This window comes from Neolamprologus multifasciatus, chromosome 17 (genome assembly GCF_963576455.1).
Source record: "Neolamprologus multifasciatus chromosome 17, fNeoMul1.2, whole genome shotgun sequence".
NCBI lineage: Eukaryota > Metazoa > Chordata > Actinopteri > Cichliformes > Cichlidae > Neolamprologus > Neolamprologus multifasciatus.
Window position 1 is genome coordinate 15,666,134 of NC_140455.1, and position 19,426 is coordinate 15,685,559.

Sequence of the window (19,426 nt, forward strand, 5' to 3'; positions counted from 1 at the left end):
TTATTATGAAAATCCCATCAAAGACTTCCTGTTAGCTTCATTAACCTCAGACCAAGCAAACTTTATCCTCAAGTTCTTGAATGACCTCTGGCCTTTGTGTAAGTTATTTGGGAATTTCTCAGGTTGTGACCCCTGCTGCAGCTCACAGATGTTCTGAGTGGTGGGTTCATGGATTCTGGTGTTTAGGCCAGGGTGTCTTGAGAGTTACTGAAGGACCTCCACACAGACACCAGGAGGACAAAAATACACAGAATTCCGGATGGTGCTGTGAGGATTTTGTCTGCTGCTGACTGACACTGCCCATTTCTGCTGGTGTTTAAACCTTAAAGCTCATCACACCTGAGGCTGGAAACAAGGAGTAGCCATGTGTGCATCCATCAAATTAAACAAAAAAACCTTTAAACAACAAGTTTACTTATTCATTTATTCGGACATCTGTTCACGTTTATAAGTTAACACATCTGGAACAAACACCTAGGAGGAGGGACAGGTCACATGACTCAAGCAGGTTTGGTCTAAAAACGATCACATGGGCATACATCACTTCCTGGAAATAAAAGTAAACATCACAGCACAAACACATCGGGACAAATCTGTGAACCGCATCAGCGCGATTCGCCGTCTATCGGAAGTCTTCGGCAGAGAACATGCCCTTGGCACGGCGCAGGATGGAGTCCTTGGACGCATCGTACGGGTGCTCTTTGGACGGGATCTCCAGCACGGCCGGGATCGACTGCATGTGGGCATCAATGGCGTGCCGGATCATCTCAGCGATGAACTGATTTATCAGGATGATGCCAATGTCGTTACGTGCCAGGAAGCTCCTGCAGAGGACAAGAAAAAGAATAGTCCCGTCAGTCTGCCACGCCAAAGTCCAGTCACAATTTAACATCCTCAGAACCCGAGAAGAACCAGCGGAGGTGTAACAGGAAGTAAATGAAGGCGTGGTGTTTCTGAGAGTCTCGGAGGACTAACATTTCTCTCTGGTCTATTTGTTACTGCTGATCTTAACACAGGAAGTCAGACAATTCAAATTATTGTCAATTTAACATCATCCGTCTCTAACGGTGGGTTACATAGGTTTAGATGTAAAGGATATTCACAGATGAGTTCAATGACAGCAGAGAACACAGGAATTCCTCATCTGAAACATCACTGTAAGAGTTGGTCTGTTTTAAGACATCAAAAACATTTCCAAACTCAACAGTGATCATTTAAATCAGCTGATTTTTGAATGGAGTCTAGTGTGTGTCACACAGCACATGAGGCCATTAAGGAAAATTTCAGGAATACAAGCCCAAAGCACCAGACCAACTTCTCTGAACTGATAAATGCAAGTCAACAATTAAACAAAACGAAAAAATGTGTGAAGCGATCATAAAATATTCTATATTAAAAAATATCATAATTAATATAAAGTATTTAAATTTTTGCTGATTTTAAATCCTTCATTGAAAATGCTGATTTCATACACACAGATTTTATAAAAAGCTCTGGTTCTTCAATAGAGTCCGGTGTGAGAGCTAACATGCTACATTCACAAAGATCGCGATTATTTATGTGTAGTTTTAATGAAGTCAGAAAGACTGAATAACTATTAAAATACACTGATTTCTGAAATCAGTTTCAGGAATCCACAGAAACAAACCGAAGTCTTTTCTAATTTTACGGCATTTAACAGGTTAAGTTCATTTCATGAAGATTAGCTGAGAGCTGGATTAATATATTGATCGGCTGATCCATCACACTCTATCCGACGATCATCTAAGGACTGAAAACTCAGGATGCTGGATGTAATTACAGACAGGGCCCAAATACACCAGAATCCATTCTCATTTTCATCAAAAAAGCAGCCGACCTCCTGTCCTACAGCCAGTGTTTTTGAAGTCACCGAGGGGTTAATACGGTTCCAGGCTGGTGCTGTCCGAATTATAATAAAACCGATCTGACTTTTGACCCACGAGGACCACCGAGACTTTCGGTTCGGTGACACTGACAGAAACACGTGAAAGGAGCGTTAAATCGGCTGATTTTTTAAACACATTTTGGTGTGTGTGTGTGTGTGTGTGTGTGTGTGTGTGTGTGTGTGTGTGGAGTCCATCTTACTTGAAAGTCTCCTCGATCTCGGTGATGCTTGTGTCCTTCTCCACCACCAGGAAGTTCGGTTTCCGGTTCTTGTTCAGTTCTCCGATCCCGCCGAGCAAGAAGCCCGTGCACGTGTCCTCGTCTCCGATCACGGCGATCAGTTTCCCGCGGCCGGCCATCACGGAGATGCAGGTGAGATTCCCGGAGAGAAACACTCAGCTTCACGGGACACGTCATGTGAGGGATCAGCTGACCTGCACTTCCGCTTCAATATGGCGCCCCCTATAGAAATTAAAAAATATGAACGATCACTCGTTTATTTATGTGTTTTATTTTATTTTATTTTCATCTTTACAACAATGAGGTCATATTTAGACAGCAACGTCCTCGGCATTAATCCAAACATTCCTAAAATGTCACAAACGTTTATTCTTATTTATTTGATAATCGGGACAAGCACCGACCGTCAGTCCCGCACTGTGCGTGAGTGTCTGTCTCTTTTGTCCGACAGCACATGAAGGCCTCAGCAGTCACGTGAGGCTCTGCGATAAAGACGGAAATGCGCAGCTGTGGGCTGTAGAAGCAGAGGACGACGAATATGGTGAGTTTAAAGTTTTACTTTGATTCTCGTTTTGGGTTTTTTGTTTGTTTGTTTTTTAATTCAGCGTTCAGGGCCTCGGTGAGGCGTTCACGGATCTCGGACTGTCCGCTGTGTGCAGTTCACTAACGCTGTTAGCGTCCTCTTAGCCTCTCTATGAACAAGGAGAATAAACACGCGGAAATGCTTAAATTCAAAAAATGAAAACCAGAGCGCTCCAAGGGTGAAGCTTGGAGCTCTCTTCAGAATTATAATCACTGATAATCGGGCTCAATGCCAATACCTGCGGGACAGCAACAGCGCCCTCTACAGGAAGGGAGTGGTACAAACAGAGAGGAGGGGGAGTGACGTTCGAAGCGGGTTTACCTGCGCCCTGGGGTCTCACCTGTGTTCCTGTGAAACGGGGAGTGTGTGTCATGTATGCAGGACGAATGTAACCATGGTAAACAAGAAACCATCTTTAAATGGGTAACCCCATTGGCACCTGAGGACCACAGGTCGTACCTGATGAAGATGCAGAATTATTACTGGACGAATGATCTAAGGCTGTTTAGTGAGTCTCTGAGGCTTCGACCTGAGGAAACTCTTGTTCTGCTGATCTTCGTTTATCAGTGAACCAATGAGTCATCAAACATCACTTACTTTTAGCTTCATAATGTTATCCTGATGATGTCGTCATTCTTTCAGGCCACAGCGGCGCTCACTGCGGGTCTGGAGCGGATCCCGGACCAGCTTGGGTACCTGGTCATCAGTGAGGATGGTGTTCTGGCCGTGAGTCTCTCTGAGCTTTCAGATGTTCAGTTCAGAAAGAAGTTCTTTATGAGTGCAGTTTGGTCTTTATTTAACTGCACTAATTGTTAAATAAGGTGATTTCTGCAAGTAGTCTGGTGCTCAGGCTAGTTTGGTCACACAGAGACCAGACTCCATTTAGATTTAAGCTCATTTAACATTTCTACAGGTTAAACTGAATTCACATTTGATACTGCGAGCTGAACTCTGCTCTTTCCTCAGATTATTCTGGATTATTAAAGTGCTGTAAACAGGGGGAAATATGGATCCTCAGATTATTAAAATAGATTAAAGAGTTGAGTTAAGTCTATTGATCAGAAGAGGATCAAAGTGATTGATTATTGATTACTGATCAGTCTGCAGGCGAGCTGGAGAATGACGAGCACACAGCAGGTGTCATGATGCAGATGGTTCGAACAGCAAGTCGCTTCAGGTTATCAGGATCAGCTGATCCACCTTTCAAACGCATGTCAGGTATCACAAACACACCTGCACTGTCACTTCATCAGCTTCAGTAAAAACAAACATGACTCAGGTGTTTTGCTTTGTTTTTCTCAGACCTGTTAATGATGTCATCACTGTCACATGATTCAAACCTGGTGCATCATCAGCAACGTTTTCATGTATTTGATGAGCACATTGTTCATGTTGCATGATGGGATACAAAGCTCAGGTGCAACCCTGTGACTTCAGGTGGACTAACCTGTGTGTGTGTCTGTGTGTGTCTGTGTGTGTCTGCAGTGATCCTGGACGACTTTGTGTACACGGTGACGGTCTCTGGTCAGAAGGTCTTTGTGGTCAAACGTCAGCACAACCAGCAAGAGCCAATCAGTGTGTAGAAGCTCAGCTGGGGTACAGAGTTGCCATGACGATGATGTTTTTGATGTTTAAAGTTTGTGTGAAATAAAAGTTTTTGAACATGAAACTTTTGGTCTGATTGAGTGGAACTGTGAAGGTGTTAATGCTGAGCATCCTACCTGTGGGACCTGCTGTGAGCAGACCCTAAAAACCTGAAAACATGGTTTAACCTTTGTGCCCACCAATTTTCCACCCTTTTGACACCTTCGTGTACAAAAATGTAGACACACAAAGTCTGCCATAAAGTCCTCATACAGTAACATTTTGTTCTGCTTTCTGGGAAACGTGGCCGAATGTTCTAGTCGTGGTTGTTGGCCCGCTCCCTTGGTGGCTCAGTTTGGCTGGGTGCCGGGTGGTCCTGGGTGCCTGAGGCCATGCTCTCAACTCTTACCAGGGTGGTCGGCCTCTGGCAGGATCGACTGTCCACTGCCTCTGGTCCTCTGTGGCTGTCACCCCATGTGGGGCCTCCCTCCTTCTCCTGCTGGGATGGGTGTGCAGAAGTCACCGAGATGTGTGGCCTCAGCTGGACAACCGCACCAGCTGGGGGCTGCAGCTGGTGCGGTTGTCCTGGTTCCATCTGTCTGCCTCGGGGCATCGCTGCAGTTTCTCACCCTCATTATACATTTGTGACAAAGACACAGGCATTCTCACACTCATCTACTCATATATACTCACTCATATACAGTGTTGGGTAAGTTACTTTAAAATAGTAACTTAGTTACATTACTAGTTACTTCTATCAAAAGTAACTCAGTTACTTCAAGTTACTCGTTACTTTCAAAGTAACTAGTTACTAGGGAAAGTAACTTTGGTTTTACTCAGAATTCTCTTGTTAATGTGTTGCTTCCATAACTTTGCCAGTCTTCTAGCTTGCTTACTTGCCACAAGTGCACTGTGCCACCTACCAATAGAAAGGAAAAGATAATGTGCATATTTCCACGAGAGAAATCCCACGCCTGGACCGTCAATGACTGCTGCCATGATTCTAGCCTACGTCACAGCGTCATGTGCGCCTTTTACATCCAACACAAAAACTGCAGTCGGGCTGCTTTGATTGTACTCAGAACTCGGAAATTCTGCCTTCTGAATAGGAAGATGTAGGTAACACCAGACTGCAGATGAGCTGCATACAGGGCTGGACGGGGACAAAAAATCGGCCCGGGCATTTTGACTAGAGACCGGCCATTATAGGAAAAATCATAAAGCCTTTGAATGAAAACAAACGCTGTTGTGACAGTGATGTTCACTGTCTTGATGGTATATATGCATCAATCTATCAATCGTTTGTTGTAAGATTCAGATAATTATTTTTTAAAAGCTAGACATTTTAAATGAGAATAAGAAAGAAAAGTATTTCTTTCTGCCCACCTCTCCCTGTTAATGCCCTACCTGGCCCCCCTGGCAAAACTTTGCAAGATCTGCACCTGCACAGTTACCAGCTGTCAGCTACCTAAAAGGGATCCTGGGGTTATTTGTCTCTCAGAAACAGTTCATAACTTCCCTTCAAGTCATTTATGTCACCTAAAAGGTAAACCTGTTTCTCCATCACCTGTTCAGCTCTGATGATTCAGTAAGGACATCTCCTGGTTTCATCTTCATGTTTCCCTCTCACCAGATAACCAAACCGACATCATGACCAGCAGCTATACAGCTGTGGCTCCAGCAAACATCAGCTGATACTAGAAATTAATATTAAATAAATTATAACAACAGCTGATCAAGCTTAAACGTGCTGCTGTTGTTTAACGCGACATCGGCTGGTTTCCTCTTTCTGGCGCAAAGTGGGCGATAAACAAACAAGAGAGCCGATCAGCTGATCACTGATCAGTTTTCATGATTGAAGTAGAAACGGGAGAGGGAGGGGGGGAGAATGAGAGAAGAAGAGGCAGCTGTGCAGCAAAGACACAGAATAACTCCAGCTTTGTGCCTTTTTCATTGTAGCTGAATTACGGGACAAACTGTTCTTTTTCACCTCAATAAGAAATGCGTAATATTTTCTCTGAATACCAGACGGGACGGTTGGCAACTCTAATAACTTATGAACAAAATAAAGTTCAACATCTTCATAGCACCCACCCAGCTGTATAGAAACTCCGTCATGTTAGCTAGTACGCAGTACGGAAAAAGTCAGAATAACGAAAATAAACTCCACCTAAACTTGGTTTATATCTGATCCAGATAGACTGCAGGTCATAACTTCTTACCTGAAGTTCAGTTCACACTTGGACCGGCGGCCGCCTCGGGTCTCTTTTCCTTCTGCGTCCCCTTTCCCTCCTCCACCTGCTGGCCTCCACCACTTGCCAATGTTACAGAATCTGTGGAAGCTCCGCGATAGCCACCACACGAAGTAACGAGTAACGACCCTATCTAAATCCCAGTAACGACTAACGCGTTCCTGATTTTGGCATAATAACTAGTTACTGTGCTCGTTACCACAATAATAACGTAGTTACTGTAACGCGTTACTTAATAACGCGTTAGTCCCAACACTGCTCATATATAATGTAATACCTGAAATAACACAAACACAAATGGATAAATAAAAAAACATTCACATGAAGGAGGAGCCTAATAGATTCTATCAAGTTATTTTTGAAAAAGCAAAATGTGTTGGGCACCAGCGAGCCATCACATCATAATTCTGATTGCAAAAGCTGCCCGACAGGACAGGATACAAAAATGCCCTTCACTTCCAGTGAAACCACATTTTTGAATCTCCCTGCCACCGCAGTATAAAAGCATGCATTCTGTAATATCATTCTTCATTTTGAAGAAAAGTAGTGATATTTGACATTTTTACTATACCAGATTCAACCATTTCCCCATTGTAGGCCAAAGCATGACATTCTTGTATTTTTGCCAGTTATGATATGAAGTCATGTGACCACCAGGGGGCCCCAAGAGTAATTTATATGGAAATCAACATCTGATTCATCATGGAAACAGAACAGACAGGCTTTGTGTGTGATGGATGCATGTGTGGGTGAGGATGTGCAGGTCCTGCAGCATGTGACCTGGTGCCCTCTACAAATAGACGGGATCCACTTGCAGGTGGAAGAAGAGCTTCTTTTTAGACCTGTGCAGAACCACATCTCTCTTTCTGCTCGAGCTGATGGCAGCAGTGACAGCATCTGTGTTTTCTGTGAGGGCAGGAGCAGAGGTCTGTCACTCTGCCACCATTGCTCCAGGTCTTTCTCCTTCTCTCATTACTAATGAAAGGTTTCCTCAGCCAAGCTGCAAGCTTATTGGCTGTGAAAGGAATCAAGTGCATAAACATGCTAACAAGAGTTTTTGTTTGAATACAGTAAAAGCAGGAGGCCATATTTATCCTGAAGACCCTCTGCAAAGATGCATCTCTCCAAGACAGGGGTGGGCAACTCCAGGGCTTAAGGGCCAGTGTCCTGCAGGTTTTAGATGTGTCCTTGATCCAACACAGTTGATTCAAATGGCTAAATTACCTCCTCAACATGTCTTGAAGTTCTCCAGAGGCTGGTAATGAACTAATCATTTGATTCAGGTGTGTTGACCCAGGGTGATTTCTAAAACCTGCAGGACACCGGCCCTCGAGTCCTGGAGTTGCCCATCCCTGCTCCAAGATGACCTTTATTCACCCCCAAATTATTCGTGCATGTTTACAGATTTACACACACTCTCAGATGCACGCACACACTACACAAAAAATACTAATGCAATCAAATTGATTTTGTTGCTGCTCTTTAACACGTCCCATCCCCATACTATTTATCATATGGAAAATATTTAGTTTTCTGTGAGTTTTTTTTAAAAATATTCAGCTGTTTAAACTGGCATTTAAAGGGTTAAAGTCCTGAAAATCTCCACTGATTCCACTGATTGGACTGTTTTTGAAGCTGCATCTGAGAACTTAGATGAGCTCACGGACACTGTGACATCATACATCAGTTTCTGTGAAGACGTGTATGTACCAACAAAGACCTTTTGCACATACAACAACAATAAACCATGGTTCACTCCTAAACTCCAACATCTTCGTAAGGCCAAGGAGGACGCCTACAGAAGTGGTGACAGGGCCCTGTACAAGCAAGCTAGGAACACACTGACCAAGGAGATCAAAGCAGCTAAAAGGATCTACTCCCAGAAGCTCGAAGAACGGCTCTCAGCCAACGACCCAGCGTCAGTGTGGAGGGGCCTGCAGGAAATCACCAGCTACAGACGCCCCCCACCCACTATTGAAGCAAACAAAGACCTGGCCAACGAGTTAAACACTTTCTACTGCAGGTTTGAGACGGACAGACTCCCACGCCCCACCCTCCCCAGGGACATTGCTTCAGACATTGACCCCCAACACACCTTCCACCTCTCCCCCCTTCACCCTCCCCCTCCCCAATCCAGACCCACGACCACCACCACCCTCCCCAATCAAGACTCAGCGACCACCCCCACCCTCCCCAATCCAGACTCAACGACCACCTCCACCCTCCCCAATCAAGACTCAACGACCACCCCCACCCTCTCCAATCCAGACTCAACGACCTCCACCACACCTCTCACCCCCCTTTCCTCCTCCCTGAAACTCAGAATACACACTAAGGATGTGAGCCGACTATTCCAGAAACAGAAGCCCAGGAAAGCCCCCAGACCAGACGGTGTCTCACCCTTCTACCTCAAAACCTGTGCTGAACAGCTGGCTCCCATCTTTACTCGCATCTTCAACAGATCCCTGGAGCTGTGTGAAGTTCCCTCCTGCTTCAAACGCTCCACCATCATCTCTGTTCGCAAGAAACCCACCATCACAGGACTGAATGACTACAGACCTGTCGCCTTGACGTCTGTGGTCATGAAATCCTTCGAACGACTGGTGTTAGCCCATCTGAAAGACATTACACACCACCAGCTGGACCCTCTGCAGTTTTCCTACCAGGCAAACAGGTCGGTGGATGATGCAGTGAACATGGGGCTGCATTACATCCTGCAACACCTCGACCGCCCGGGAACTTATGCCAGGGTCCTGTTTGTGGACTTTAGTTCGGCTTTTAACACCATTGTGCCTGAACTTCTCTCCTCCAAACTCTCTCAGCTCAGCGTGTCACCAGCTTCCTGACAGACAGAAAGCAACAAGTGAGGCTGGGGGAGATCACCTCTGAAACTCGGTCCCTCAGTATTGGTGCCCCTCAAGGATGTGTCCTCTCACCACTACTGTTCTCCCTCTACACTAACGACTGCACCTCCAAGAACTCGGCTGTTAAACTCCTAAAGTTTGCAGATGACACCACTGTCATTGGCCTCATTCAGGATGGTGATGAGTCTGCATACCGGCAGGAGGTTGAGCGGCTGGTACTCTGGTGCAGTCAGCACAATCTGGAGCTGAACACGCTTAAAACTGTAGAGATGACATTGGACTTCAAGAGACATCCCTCAACTCTGCTCCCCCTCACCATATCAGACAGCCCTGTGTCAACTGTGAAGATCTTCAAGTTCCTGGGTACAACCATCTCCCAGGACCTGAAGTGGGAGACCAACATCAACTCCATCCTCAAAAAGACCCAGCAGAGGATGTACTTTCTGAGACAACTGGGGAAGTACAGTCTTCCACAGGAGCTGCTGATCCAGTTCTACACTGCAGTCATTGAGTCTGTCCTGTGCTCCTCCATCACAGTCTGGTATGGTGCAGCCACTAAACAGGACAGGAGCAGACTGCAGCGGAGTGTACGGGCAGCAGAAAGGATCATCGGCGCCCCCCTGCCCTCCATCCAGGATCTGTACCTCTCAAGAACCAGGAAACGGGCAGGGAAAATCATCACAGACCCCTCACACCCTGGACACACTTTTTGATCTGCTGCCCTCTGGCAGACGGTACAGAAGCCTGCAGACCAGGACCACCCGACATAGGAACAGTTTCTTTCCCCTCGCCATCTCCCTTCTAAACTGCCACTGCCAGACTGCAACTGCACCTTATGTACATTCTGTAGTATTGATTCCACCTCACTTCATTTCTGTATTTTATGTATATAAGTTTAGATTAGTTATTTATAGTTGGTTTACATAGCTTTGTGTATGTATGTGTATGCATGTGTAATGCATATATAGACACGTGTGTGTGTGTGTGTGTGTGATTTACATTGCTGTGCTTGAGAGCCTCCATCTACCGGAACCAAATTCCTTGTATGTGTCTGCACATATACTTGGCCAATAAACACGATTCTGATTCTGACAAAGATGCCCGAGGAGGGCAGAAGGGTTAAACAAAACATTTTGGACTTGATGGTAGAAGTCTGAGCTCCACCTCCATTTTAATCCAGGTGCTCTTCAGACACCAAGACCAGGGGTGCATTCCAAAGGTTCCTCCTGTCTCCTATTCCTGACCCATTTCCTTCACCTCGCTGAGGTGATTAGGACAGCCTAACCTGTGAAGACAGCCTCACAGTCGGCTCTCCTTAATGACGTGATGCCGGATGTCCGATGGACTACAAAACACCTAGCTTACTTTGCTGTGTTCTGTTGTTTTACGGCGGTCACATAAATGACAACAGGCTGTGACAATGCTTCTTCATGAACGGTCAGATTCCCTCACGTCTCTAGCAGCACATTTAATGCTAAAGTGCTCACACTGGATTATTTTGGTTTGCAGGCCTGCGGCACTCCTTCCTCTTGGTCTTTGAGCCGTCCCACTCGCAGCTGATTTTTGTTTTTTTACTTAAGTGAAGCAGCTGCATCTTCATATTTAAATGATAAATAAATATAAACAGAACATCCTGGAGATACAAAGTCCCAATCATTTTCCGAACTTAGTAAATCAGTCCAGTAGCCCATAAAGTTAAATCCAATATCAGATTGGTGGATCAAAGGTCAGCGAGAGATCTTCAGGCCTATGTAAACATCTCATCAGGCCGTTAACGCTGAATAAAGTTTCTCAAACAGAAAGCAGAACACACAGGTGAGAAGAAAAAAAAACCTTTATTGCATCATGGTCTCAGTTTCTCCTTCACTTAGATAAGGAATGACGAGGCTGCCATACTTGGCTCTATGGAATGAGTCTTCACACGACCAGGTTACCATCACCTGCCATAATTTCCGCCCCCAATGCCCAGGTGACTGTCACCTGCCGTAAGCCCCGCCCCTCCCCCTGTCACATGAATCTGAGTTAAAACATGCGGATTAAAAGAAAGAAGATCTAACAAACAGAAGAAGAGGATGATGGGAAATCAAGGTGAGCTCAGAGTCCATGACATCACTTCCTCCTACAGACACACAGGTATAATTTAAAAAAAAAAAAGAAAAAAGAAACATGGAGCAATGACACGCTCCTTCTCCTCCTCTTCCTCATCTGTACACGGTGACATCAGCGGCTGAAATCAGTCTGCTTTCTACTTCCTGTCAGGTGGTCTAACGCTTCGACAGCTCATTGGACAGCCAGTCCAGTCCCTCGTACAGACCTGTGCCCTGCGTCGCACAGGTGGCCTGCACATGCCACTGAAACACACACAGATCAGCATAGGTGAGTGGGCAGGTACAGGGAGCACACAAGTGAGTTTACCTGTCTAAACAGATTTAGCTCCATGAGTTTGTGACAGTGACATCAAGACCCCTGAGTGGATTTTCTAACAACCAATTAGGATGCAACTGTAAAATTAAAGAGGGAGATATTTTATTTCAAGCCAACATGAAAATACTCGCGATTACAAAGACATTATCAACACTTTACATGTACATCCATATCAGCCACCTAACTTAATCGATTCTGATGATTAATGGAATTCTTTTTGCTCACTACCCACATGGCCTTCCCCCTGCTGGTAGTGCAGATTACTGCAGCTTCAACATGAAGCTTTGTCACAATATCGGGTTGGCTGATGTGCTCAGAGCGCCACCACTAGAACAATGCTGCGGGCTCATTTGAAGTCACCCCACTGTCTCCTGTTTTGTATACTGATTGACTGATTATTGATTTCACAATTACAGAACTGAGCAAGAAAAAAAGCTGAGAACTTAGATCATCAGTCAATAAGCCATGGAGGGAAACATGAGAAACAGAACTTAGTCTGTAGTACTGATCAGTGCGGGTGGGTTATTGATCCTTACGGTTCTGCTGCGCAGGCTGTGCAGACCCAGCTTATCAGTGAGCTCGCTGACACCCATGGCGTTCGGGAGATCCTGTTTGTTGGCGAACACTAGAAGTACCGCGTCCTTCAGCTCGTCCTCCTGGACCTGCACAGAGTCATGTGACATACAGTCAGTGGTTTCCATGATGATCATGAGTCTAATGATGCGTAACTGTAAAGTGAACAAAGGGACCGACCATCTTCGAGAGCTCCTCCGCCGACTCGGCGACTCGCTCCCTGTCATTACTGTCCACCACGAAGATCAGACCCTGTGATCAATACATCTGTCATCAGTCATTGATACAATTAATACATCAATACAGTGACTAATGGATCCTGCCCACAGTGAAAGTCTGTGCTGTGTTTGTCGTGCTGCAGAGTCAGGGATCTAAAATAAGCTCCTCAGGTGTTTCTGAGGGGGAACGCAGCCGTGTTAGGATAACCTGCGCAGGTCTCATATTTGACTTTGTTGACTGTTCAATAAATCATTTCTTTTACTAACATGCATATACACATAAATGTCACTTCTATTCGTACACACGTTTGACATTCTTCTATGTATTTTATACTTTTAGATTTATTTGTATAGAATTATTTTAACGGACAGCAAATCCACTGAAATTTCAGTCAAATATGCACTCACTGTTCTGATAAATTATGCTATTCTATTCTATGTGACTTACTGCTAAAGAAGAGCTTTATGGATATAAAGATATGATGAGATAGAGGATATAAATGAGGATTTTACTATAGATGAATATCTCGGGACAGATCAGATCAGTTAGGGGTCACAGAAGAAAACCTCTCATGTATGTCCAGGTAAACATAACTGAAGCAGATCAACCTGAACGTCTCGTTCCTCAGAGAGAGAAAAGCCCCACACCAGCCTGCACCTGAGAGTTCCGCTTCTGTACCTGTGTGTTCTGGAAGTAGTGTCTCCACAGAGGTCGGATCTTGTCCTGACCGCCAACATCCCAAACTGTGAAGCAGATGTTCTTGTACTCGACTGTCTCCACGTTAAAGCCTGAACACACAACCACACACACAGAGTTGTGAACAGGTGACTCTTTGTCAAATTAAAAAGAAAAACTTTTAACGACCTTCAAACATTCCAAGTCACAGGAAACGGAGTCACTGAAGGAAACTACACATCCCATCAGCCCGCTGAGAACCAACAGTAAATATCACAGTACAACAGTGACTGTAACAGTATATAATGTTAGAGTGAAGCAGTAGCACTGAAATACCTGCACAGAGGAGGTCTATAAAAGTTTATATTTCAGTTCTCCATGATTGTAGTTTTAATGGTTACATATCTACAGCTGTGTAAACGTTGGTGGTGTGTATAAGTTTAGTTTGTATTTACCTGCTTTAACCGTTTGTTTTCACCATCGTAAGTGTGTGTCTGCACTTTCATCATTTATGTTTCTTGTTTTGGTACTTTATTTATTCAAACTAACAGGTGACTCTTATTCTAAAAGGTCACTTGACCTGTAGACGCAGACTTTTAATTTGAAAGGAGAAGTTTAAAGGAAATTGTGCAAGTGCAAGCACACCTGGCGAATCCTCACTCAAACCGATCAGATCTGATCAATACGCACGTTCAAACCACCTAACTACACAGCCGGCTGATTATTGATCACATGACCTCATCTTGTCCCTAAGTCCTGATGACGTACCGATGGTGGGAATGGTGGTGACGATCTCTCCGAGCTTCAGTTTGTAGAGGATCGTAGTTTTTCCAGCAGCGTCCAAACCGACTGAAACACACATCAAAGATTAATCCCACATTAATTAAATGTCTCACAGTGGTTCAAGTTTAACCCGAGATTACTTAAAACTCATACAGTGAATAAAGACTAATCTGAGATTACTTAAACTTAGATCAGAGTCCAGCTGCTGGTTTAAAGCTCAGATCAAACCGGGTTTAATGTTTTTATGGACTTAATAAGATGACACCGGTACAGTTTTAAGCTTAACCCCAGATTAAAACATCTTAACCCCAGTTTAACCCCCGTTTAGACCCAAATTTAACTCGGTTTAACGGACTGTTTTCAGCCTGCTTCCTTCCGTTAGCTCCGAGATAACAGCCTCTTGCTTCTCCGAGCCGGACTTTTGCTCCTCCCTGCACGGGAAGATCGGGCCCGCGGTCCGCAGGACTCGGTGAGCGGGTTCCTGGTAAAATGAGTCGGTGTGTGGTACTGGTGAGCCTGCGGAGCCGCTTGCAGCCGCCCCGGAGCCCAGCCGGTTAGCCTGTTAGCTCGTTAGCCTAGCCCCCGCTTACCCATCAGGATCCTCATCTGTTTCTTCCCGAACAGTCTGGAGAACAGCGACGAGATTGTGAGGCCCATGGCTGCGGAGAGGAGGCGGTGGCAGGTCACACACTGAGGGCGGGTAGAGCCGGAGGTCCGGGATCAGCAGCGGAATGGAGCCGAGAAGGCGCGGAGCAGAGCGAACTGAGGGCGCAGCTCCTCTCGGTGCCACGTCCAGGCCAACGCGGAACAAATGACGTCACTGCTGCGCTTAAAAAAAACTTTATTAACAGCATAGCAAACACCGCGGCGTTCACTGTTCGCTCAAACACTGTACATTAGAGCTCTGCGCATAAAGTGAAGTTCATGAGCTGCGAGGAACACTTTCGGCTCCGGGACAGCCATTTATATTAATACGTTTAATTTATATGTATATATGTCACTATGTTCACGTCATTATACAACAGAACATAACAAAGTGAAATACACACGTACTGCCTCTGTGACAGTGCTAAAAACATATATGTGTGTAGAATAATAAAGCGTTTTCTATTGAAGAACGGAGGAGCAGAATTTAATACACACAATCATGAAAATATTTTCAATCAATGATTAACCAACAAAGTTAAAATTAATTTCTAATAAAATTATTTTTTAATCTATTATTTTGTTTTTGTTAATCATAGTTCATTTCTAACATTTATACAAAATAAGAAAAAATGTTTTTCTCCCAATAAACAATCAATTCAAAATACTGTATTGCTTTTAGAAATGTAAAAACATATTAATGGTAAATATATATATCTGCTTTATTGGCTGTGTTTGGCTGTTTATTTAATTTAAATCAGCTAAAAAAAAAAAAAAATCTTCCTATTGTGCATTTTCCTGACGTCCGTGAACAAAGTAGTAAACTCCCGCCTCCTCCGTCTCAGTCCCTTCCGGTTCGGTCCAACATGGCGGCTGTTGACAGATGAAGCTTTGAGTCGGATTTTACTCATCGATTAGGTCGATTATTGACCAACTGTGACGGACAGGTTGTGAGTTTGTGATCCGGATCGAACCGGTTTGTCGGCGCAGTGTGAGGAGGTACGATCAAAGCGGCGGAAAAATCAGTCAAAGGGAGAAACAAACACTGAAAAACAGAAAGAGGTGAGAAACTGTTTTCCTCCTTCTTCTTCTTTTGTGTTCCAGCACAAAGTTTCAGCTTCACAGAAACCATCCATCGATAATTGATCGATGAGTGATCTGAACAGCTGTTCTCCGTTTCCCCTCTAACAGGAAGTTAATGCTAAGGTTCTGTTCATGTTCTGGTGTCTGTGATCAGAGGCTCACCTGGACAGACCTGGTCAGACCTGGACGAGGTCATGGAGAAGTTCGGGATGAGCTTTGGTGGCGGTCCGAGCAGGAAGGAGCTGCTGGACACGGTGGAGTCCCAGAAGAAGCAGCTGATCCAGTACCAGACCCGCTTTAGGGATGTGGTCCGGGCCTACAAGAGCCTCCTGAAGGAGAAAGAGGCGCTGGAGGCCAGCCTTAAGGTTCTAAGCGTGACCCAGGACCTGGACCTGACCCAGAAGGGTTCAACCATCACCACATCGGAGCTTACTGAGGATGGCTGCTCGCTGCACAGCGAGGACAGCGTGGACACGGCGGCGTCTCTGGACATGGCCAGCGAGACTACGAGAGGCGACCAGAGCGAGGAGGACCAGGCAGAACTGGGAGGAAGGCTGGTGGTATGTTACTTTGACAACTGAACTTAAATCACCAGAACACAGTTAGAACTTGATGACATCATCATCGCCATAACGCTCTGGTGATGTCATGTCTTATTCTCTGACTCCATGTTTGTTCTGCAGGGATCTGAACTCGATGGCAGCTCTGAGAGTGGCAGCATGGGGACAGAGCAGCAGCAGGCTACACCCCCTCCTAGCATGGAGGCAGACCGCAGAGTCGCCCAGTTGAAGAGCCAACTGAGCACGCTCACAAGCTCGCTGGCCACGGTGACGCAGGAGAAGTCGCGAATGGAAGCAAGCTTCCAGGCTGACAAGCGGCAGCTGAAACAGGAAGTTGAAGAGCTGCAGGAACGTCTGGTCTCCGCGACAACACAGCACGAGGCGGAACTGCACAACCTGCAGCAGCAGCTTGCTGAAAGTCGCGCTCGCATCATTACACAGCAGCACGAGCGCGAGCAGGAGCAGGGGGACCACGCTCAGCAGCTCCGCGAGCTACAGAGGCTCCTGCAGGCCGAGCGAGACCTCCGGCAGGACGCTGAGCTCCACCTCCAGGATGCCAGCACCGCCCTGCTTGTAACATCACAGGCCGTGGACCGGGGGACGGAGTCCGAGGCTCTCCTGAACCAAGTGAAGGAAGAGAGAGACGAGCTGAGGCGGAGGCTGCAGGCCGTCGAGGAGGAGCAACAAATACCCGACCCCAGAGTGGACGAGCTGCAGCAAGAATTGAACAAGCTGAAGAACCAGGTCCAGGAGCAGGTCCAGCTCGAGACCCGCAAGGTGAGCCCAGAACCAGGTCCAAACAAAGTCCCAATCAAACAGGTCCCAGTGAACCTGGTTTAACCACATTAAACAGTTTAAGCTCTAACAGACCAGGTAAACTAGAACAGGAAGTGAGGTCATCTCTGTGTTCGTGTTGCAGGTGTGCGATGCAGAAGAGCGCGCTCGTGAGCGTGCTCAGTCGGCAGAGGCTTGGGTGGCGGTCCTGGAGCAGCGTGTATCGGAGCTGTCGGAGCTGCTGGGCTCGTGTGAGAAGGCGAGGCAGCGTGACCAGCAGGCAGCGCAGAGACTCCGCGATCGTGTGCTGCAGCTCGACACGGAGAACAAAACACTCGCCATCGCCGCCTCGAGCAGGGCGACCTCTGACCTCGGGCCAGACGAGCAACTGGACGTGGGGGCGCTGCGGGAGAAGCTGCAGAAGGTGAAGAAGCTGCTGCTCCTTGCGGCTCAGAGGAACCCCGACCAGAACATCCAGGACCTGGAGGTGGAGCCGGGTGCAGATGCGGCGGCGGCGGCTCTCGCCTATCAGCAGGAGCTGCGGCAGCTGAGGGATGAGTTTGAGCGCTACAAGGTGCGAGCGCAAGTGGTTCTGAAGAACAAGAACGCCAAAGATGGCTGCCAGGCGCGGGAGCTGGAGGAAGTGCGCGACCAGCTCGCTGAGCTGCGTGAGAAGTACATAAACCTCCGCATGCAGAGTGACGAGGCCGAGGCCTGCCACCGCCAGCAGCTTGATGAGCGCCAGCAGCAGGCGGTGTCGCTGCAGCAGGCACACCGGCAGGAGGCGGAGCGTCTGGAGACACTCCACCGTGATGAACTGTTGCAACTGGAGGCGGAGCTTCACAAGCAGCGTGAGCGCACTATGGCGTTGCTGGATGAGAAGGACCGCGAGCTGGAGAGGCTGCGGGCCGCTGCCGCCACACTCAGCTGGTCCAATCGTGCTGATAACACACACGATGACCCTAAAGAGAATGGCCCTGACACAGAGACCGATGCAATCAGCCAGGCACTGCGGCAGGCCACACCCAATGAGTCAACTCTGCTGCTGTATGCTGAGCAGCTCGCACGTAAGGAGGTGGAGGTGGGTGCGCTGCGGCGGCAGAAGAACCGGCTGGAGGAGGACACGCGCCAGCTGCAGGCACGACTCATTGCAAACGCCGAGCGCCACGATGAGGAGGTGGCAGACCTGCGGGACCGCCTCGAAAAACTGATCCGGGACCAAAGCCGCGAGGGCGCCAACATGGAGTACCTGAAGAACATTGTGTACCGGTTTCTGACGTTGCAGGACGCCAACGGGCGCCAGCAGACGCTCACTGCCATCCTCACCATCCTGCATTTCAGCCCGCAGGAGAAGCAAGATGTCACGAGGCTGCAGGGCAGCACCTGGTGGGTGGGACGCAGGTAGAGCACCTGAGGAAGAAAACACTCACCTGCAGGAAGAACACCTGGACATCTGAGCCAGTGAAGGCATGGCTTTGTGCTGCGCTTGAGGGCATCTGTGTTTTTCATCTTCCTAGTGTTTCTCTGACGGTTTGCTGCTCTCTGAGCATCATGTGACTTCAAACACTACAAACACGTTAACATGTGACCTTCGCTGGTCAATCAGCTGATGTATATTTTTGATTCAGATTAAAATATTTTTCCTGCTTCAATCTGTCTCCGAGCATCAGTGAAGTGCCTCGATGGTGACACAACTCTAAATACGATTTTCTTTGCCCGGTCCAGCCTCTTCAGGTGAGATCACCTGTCTACAGCTGCAGTTCCTGCTTTTACCAGCCTCTGATTGGCTCTGGTCTGAAAAGGTGAAGCTAAATTCACTTAACAGGTAGAGTGCAAACTGTACACGATGGAAAAAGTTGATTTGTGAGGAACAGTGAACACACCTATGTCAGATTACAGGTACAGGTGTTTTTGAAGCCTGAAGCTTTGTTTTATTTCACGTTTCTGACAGACATACACACGTCACACTGATCAAATACTTCACCACTGAGCTTCTCTAACATCTGTCCACATCTACAAACACTGCCTTCAGGTGCACAGACCAAAGACAGAAATGTTCATAAATGTGTTTGCACTGATCTTCACTCAGACGTTCAGATGTGGAGCCTTAATTATTTTTATATAAAATAAATAAGGAAAGAGAAACAAAGAATAAGTGGTTTCCTTCTTGAGGTCTGAAACTGAAGCATTAAAGAGCAGCAGCATGAAGATCAAAGGCTTATGATGACATCATCAGACCACAAGAAGTTACATTTCACCATG

The 19,426-nt window shown here is 46.6% G+C and overlaps 4 protein-coding genes across 5 annotated transcripts; 2 read left to right on the forward strand and 2 right to left on the reverse strand.

The window, feature by feature from the left end:
- Nucleotides 1-410: 410 nt before the first annotated feature.
- atp6v1f (ATPase H+ transporting V1 subunit F) lies at nucleotides 411-2,339 on the reverse strand. Its single transcript, XM_085138511.1, has 2 exons — nucleotides 2,107-2,339; nucleotides 411-824 (listed from the first exon to the last, which is right to left on the reverse strand). Exons 1-2 carry the CDS (start codon nucleotides 2,262-2,264, stop codon nucleotides 623-625), a joined length of 360 nt encoding a protein of 119 aa, XP_084994637.1. The 5' UTR covers nucleotides 2,265-2,339; the 3' UTR covers nucleotides 411-622.
- A 209-nt stretch (nucleotides 2,340-2,548) lies between these two features.
- On the forward strand, nucleotides 2,549-4,397 carry lamtor4 (late endosomal/lysosomal adaptor, MAPK and MTOR activator 4). Its single transcript, XM_085138512.1, has 4 exons — nucleotides 2,549-2,686; nucleotides 3,371-3,454; nucleotides 3,829-3,946; nucleotides 4,214-4,397. Exons 1-4 carry the CDS (start codon nucleotides 2,684-2,686, stop codon nucleotides 4,309-4,311), a joined length of 303 nt encoding a protein of 100 aa, XP_084994638.1. The 5' UTR covers nucleotides 2,549-2,683; the 3' UTR covers nucleotides 4,312-4,397.
- Nucleotides 4,398-11,244: 6,847 nt separating this feature from the next.
- LOC146499153 (ADP-ribosylation factor 4) lies at nucleotides 11,245-14,920 on the reverse strand. The gene is made up of 6 exons (XM_085138508.1): nucleotides 14,693-14,920; nucleotides 14,088-14,168; nucleotides 13,323-13,432; nucleotides 12,606-12,677; nucleotides 12,389-12,514; nucleotides 11,245-11,779 (listed from the first exon to the last, which is right to left on the reverse strand). Exons 1-6 carry the CDS (start codon nucleotides 14,757-14,759, stop codon nucleotides 11,693-11,695), a joined length of 543 nt encoding a protein of 180 aa, XP_084994634.1. The 5' UTR covers nucleotides 14,760-14,920; the 3' UTR covers nucleotides 11,245-11,692.
- A 651-nt stretch (nucleotides 14,921-15,571) lies between these two features.
- Nucleotides 15,572-19,387, forward strand: gcc1 (GRIP and coiled-coil domain containing 1). 2 transcript variants are annotated; one of them, XM_085138492.1, is made up of 4 exons: nucleotides 15,572-15,809; nucleotides 15,985-16,390; nucleotides 16,514-17,167; nucleotides 17,310-19,387. In XM_085138492.1, exons 2-4 carry the CDS (start codon nucleotides 16,025-16,027, stop codon nucleotides 18,567-18,569), a joined length of 2,280 nt encoding a protein of 759 aa, XP_084994618.1. In that variant the 5' UTR covers nucleotides 15,572-15,809; nucleotides 15,985-16,024; the 3' UTR covers nucleotides 18,570-19,387. The 2 variants fall into 2 exon arrangements, with proteins under 2 accessions (XP_084994618.1, XP_084994617.1); XM_085138491.1 differs by having other exon boundaries at nucleotides 15,573-15,809; nucleotides 15,939-16,390.
- The last annotated feature ends 39 nt before the right edge of the window (nucleotides 19,388-19,426 follow it).